This window comes from Mandrillus leucophaeus, unplaced genomic scaffold (genome assembly GCF_000951045.1).
Source record: "Mandrillus leucophaeus isolate KB7577 unplaced genomic scaffold, Mleu.le_1.0 Scaffold8, whole genome shotgun sequence".
Lineage (NCBI taxonomy): Eukaryota > Metazoa > Chordata > Mammalia > Primates > Cercopithecidae > Mandrillus > Mandrillus leucophaeus.
The window spans coordinates 44,844-49,512 of record NW_012108696.1 but is presented as its reverse complement, the minus strand read 5'-3'; the positions used below and the strand labels follow the sequence as shown (position 1 = coordinate 49,512).

The 4,669-nt window shown below is 54.6% G+C and overlaps 1 protein-coding gene across 1 annotated transcript in view; it reads right to left on the bottom strand.

Annotated features, from left to right (window-relative positions):
- TLE6 (transducin-like enhancer of split 6) overlaps positions 1-4,669 on the bottom strand; it is a 23,042-nt gene that overhangs the window by 13,570 nt on the left and 4,803 nt on the right. The window contains exons 4-5 of the mRNA XM_011967447.1: positions 4,457-4,502; positions 3,839-3,880 (exon numbers count right to left, since the gene is read on the bottom strand). Of these exons, the coding sequence (XP_011822837.1) occupies positions 3,839-3,880; positions 4,457-4,502 (88 nt within the window). The remainder of the gene's footprint in view (positions 1-3,838; positions 3,881-4,456; positions 4,503-4,669) is intronic.

Genomic DNA, 4,669 nt, shown 5'->3' with positions numbered 1-4,669 from the left:
TTTTTTGAGATGGAGTCTTGCTCTGTCACCCAGACTGGAGTGCAGCAGTGTGATCTCGGCTCACTGCAAGCTCCACCTCCTAGGTTCATGCCATTCTCCTGCCTCAGCCTCCCGAGTAGCTGGACTACGGGCGCCCGCTACCACGCCTGGCTAATTTTTTTTTGTATTTTCAGTAGAGACGGGGTTTCACCGTGTTAGCCAGGATATTCTCAATCTCCTGACCTCATGATCTGCCTGCCTCAGCCTCCCGAAGTGCTGGGTTTACAGGTGTGAGCCACCGTGCCCGGCTGATTTTTGTATTTTTAAGTAGAGCCAGGGTTTCACCATGTTGGCTAGGCTGGTCTTGAACTCCTGAGCTCAGATGATTCTCCTGCCTTGGTCTCCCAAAGTGCTGGGATTACAGGTGTAAGCCACCACACCTGTAATCCCTTTTTGGGATGTTTTAAAAAGAAAACCTGCCCACCACCACCCTTTGCTTAAAATAGCTTCAAGCAGGCCAGGCACAGTGGGTGAAACCCCGTCTCTACTAAAAAATACAAAAAAAAAATTTAGCCAGGCTTGGTGGTGGACACCTGTAGTCCCAGCTACTCGGGAGGCTGAGGCAGGAGAATGGCGTGAACCCGGGAGATGAAGCTTGCAGTGAGCTGAGATCGCGCCACTGCACTCCAGCCTGGGCAACAGAGCGACTTTGTCTCAAAAAAAAACAAAAAAAAGGCTTCAGGCAGCAAAACAGCATTTGCTTAAACTTTGGAAAGATACTAAGAAACTGAGGGTTACCTGCTGGGGAGAATTGATAGAAGCAGGTAATTTTTTTTTCTCTTTTGAGACAGTCTTGCTCTGTCGCCCAGGCTGGAGTGCAGAGGTGCGATCTCTGCTCACTGTAACCTCTGCCTCCTGGGTTAAAGCAATTCTCCTGCCTCAGCCTCACATGTAGCTGGGATTGCAGGCACCCGCCACCATGCCCAGCTAATTTTATATTTTTAGTAGAGACGAGGTTTCTCCATGTTGACCAGGCTGGTCTCAAACTCCTGACCTCAGGTGATCCGCCCACCTCAGCCTCCCAAAGTGCTTGGATTACAGGTGTGAGCCACCGCACCCAGTCTGGTATTTTTTATTTAAAACGAACAAACAACAATAATCAAGTCATCTGACCACTGCCAATCTCAAATTTAAATGTAGTTTCCCAGTAAACAATAAAATCTAGATCAACACCATCCAGTACACGTATAATTGGAATCATATATTAATATAGTCATGCATATGAAATGTCTAGTAGCCATGTTCAAAGTATAAAGAAACTGACCAGGTGCAATGGCTCACACCTGTAATTCCAGCACTTTGAGAGACTGAGGCGGGTGGATCACCTGAGGTCAGGAGTTCGAGACCAGCCTGGCCAACATGGAAAAACCCTGTCTCTACTAAAAATATAAAAGTTAACCAGATGTGGTGGCCCATGTCTGTAATCCCAGCTACTAGGGAGGCTGAGGCAGGAGAATGGGTAGAACCCAGGAGGCAGAGGTTGCAGTGAGCTGAGATCCTGCCACTGCACTCCAGCCTGGGAGACAGAGCCTGATCCGTCAAAACAACCACAAAAAAAGAAAGCAAGGTGAGTGATCCCATAAGTTTTTTCTACAAACAGGCTACCTGTCTGTTTCCTTAGTAGGAAGGCGGAGGGAGGGGCGGGGAGGGGAGATCCTCCATCAGAGCCCTGCGGGGCGCTCCAGGCTGCTGTCTGCTGGGGCAGCCAGTGATGGATTTCCCAGCTGAGCCCGCCCAGCAGCAGCAAAGCCCAGGGGAGCCCTCTCCAATTCACCCCGCCTCGTTAATGTGCAATTTACCGGCACTTTAATGCACTCAGCATGAAAAGTGTGGCTCCCTTCTGCCTGCTAGCAGGTCCTCCCGGGGGAGAGTGGCAGGCGGGCTGGCGGAGGAGGGGGCTGTGCGCTGATGGGGATTTTAAAAGCACAGCAAGGAGGCTGGGAAAGCCCGGAACTGGAAGCAGGGGGTGGGGGAAGCGGGCTGCCCCGGACCACATGCCAGACCGGGCTGCCAGGGATCCTGGGGCCTCCTGCAGTGGGGGCTAGGCAAGGACCCTCCTGGGTCTGGCTCCATCCTAAGTGGCTCCTTTGGGGCCCTCATCCCCTGCGTATCCCGACGCTCGGCAGTTGTGGTCAGGTTCCTCCCAAAACGCGTCCGCAATTATTCAATTATTTCTCATCACTAAGCAACCAGCATTCCACACCTGGACTGTCCTAACTGGTTCCCGGGCTTCTGTCCTCATCCCTCCCCTTCTGTCCTCTCCACAGTAGCCAGCGCCTGTCCTCTGTCTGTAGCCCTCCATGGTTCCCACCTCCCTCCCTTAGGGTTCAAGTCCAAGTCCTCCCTGAAGCTCACAGGGCACCGTGTGGCCTGCCCTCCCCTCCTCCTTCTCTCTGCTCCAGCCACTCGGGTCCCCTCGCAGTGCCTTCAGCACCAACACGACAGGCGCCGTCCTGCCTCAGGGCCTTTGCACAGGCTGTGCCCTCTGCCTGAGATATCCCTTCCATCCCAGACAGCCACACTTCCTCTTTGATGTCCTTTAAGCGTCCGCTCAGATGTCACCTTCTCGCATGCCTTCCCCAACCACCCTGAATTGCAACCCTCACCCACCCTGGCCTCCCCAGTCCCCTGGGGGCTGCTCTCTTCCACCCCCCACCTTGCCCAGTCCTCACCCTCTAACACTCCATCTACCAGGCTCCACTCGCCCCAAGGGTGGAAAGCTCTGCGTTGTTCTTTGCTATTTTGCTGGCTTCTACAATAGTATTTGGCAAGGAGGTGACGGATAAATATCTGTTGAATGAATAACCATGTTTTGGTTGCTTCCTGGCCCCCCTCACCCTGTTCCCTCCGCTGCCCCCCTCTCCTCCCAGGCCCTGCTAAGTTGCAGACACGGCCCTGGGCCCCTGCCAGTTACATCTGGCACAGGCGGAAAATCCTGCCAGTGCCTGGGAGAAAAGGCCAGGTGGCGGGAGGACGGGCAGGGCTGGAAGGCGTACTTCAGCTTGGGCCAGGCACCCTGGGTTGGCAGGTGGGAGCCTGGGCACCCCCCCTCCCCATGCAGAGCTCCCCTCGCTCCCATGTGCTACGGCCTCTCATTGAACACTCAGACACGCAGAGGAACACAGCGGGTGCCTGCCCCATCACAGGCTCTCTCTATCCAAAGCAACTGACCGGCATCTAGGTCGTGCAGGGGCCCAGGGAGCCGAAGGAGCAGGACTGACCCTCTCTTGGAAACAGCTCAGACAGGACTGGAGATGCTCCCCCAAGATACGGGGCCTCCGCTAATATCATGGGGGATTCCAAGTCAGGGTATGTCCCTCCTCTGCCAGCAGTCCCCTGTGGCTCCCACCTCCCTTGGGGTCAGAGCCCAAGTCCTTCCCATGGCTCACAAGGCTCTGCATGACCTGCCCCTGTCCCCTCCCTGTCTTCACCATCGTCCCCTTTTTTTTTGAGACAGAGTCTCGCTCAGTCACCCAGGCTGGAGTGCAGTGCCACAATCTCGCCTCACTGCAATCGCCACCTTCCGGGTTCAAGCTATTCTCCTGCCTCAGCCTCCCAAGTGTCTGGGACTAGAGGTGTCCGCCACCACGCCCGGCTAATTTTTGTATTTTTAGTAGAGATGGGGTTTCACCATGTTGGCCAGGCTGGTCTCAAACTCCTGACCTCAAGTGATCTGCCCTCCTCAGCCTCCCAAAGTGCTGGGATGACAGGCATGAACCACTGTGCCTGGCCCCACCTCTGTCCTTTCTCATGCCTTTCACGGAGGGACAGCCGCACCCCTGAGCTCCTGGTCACCCACCTGCTTGTGATGTTCTGCCACATCCTGCTGGATCTTGTGCAGCTGCAAAGGGAAAACAGGGATCCCATCAGGAGGTGGTCTGGGTGTGAATGCTGTGTGACCCTGGGCAAGTTGCTCTACCTCTCTGGTCCCTACTCCACCCCCTGCCCCCACCATAAAAAAATTTTTGTTTTCACCTTGTTTTCTCTTTTACTTTCATACTACGCTGATGTATGGTCCCTACTTTTTTTTCTGAGAGGGAATCTTGCTCTGTCGCCTGGGCTGGAGTACAATGTGATCTCAGTTCACTGCAACCTCTGCCTCCCGGGCTCAAACGATTCTCCTGCCTCATCTTCCCGAGTAGCCGGTATTACAGGCACCCACCACCATGCCCGGCTAATTTTTGTATTTTTAGTACAGACAGGGGCTCTACCATGTTGGCCAGGCTGGTCTCGAACTCTTGACCTCAGGTGATCCACACGCCTTGGCCTCCCAAAGTGCTGGGATTACAGGCGTGAGGCACAGTGCCTGGCTGAAAACAGCCTCTCTGGGGCACTCAGGAGGCAGGGCTGTGAAACCACTGCTTTGGCTTGTCCCAGTGGGGCCCTCCTTGGTCGGGGCTGCCTGGGTCTGGCTCACCGAGTAGTAAATGCTCTCCAATTCCGCAGCAAAATGAGGAGAGAACCTGAGGGGGAAAGAGGAGAGGCTGGAAGACCTGTGACTTCAGGACCCCTTCCCCAGAGTAAGCCCCGCCCTCAACCCCTAGGGAGGGTCTCAACGAAGCTGGAAGGCATTGGCTCCCGAAGCCAAATTTAAGGCAGTGTCAAGAAGTTCAATAAAGATTTTTTTTTT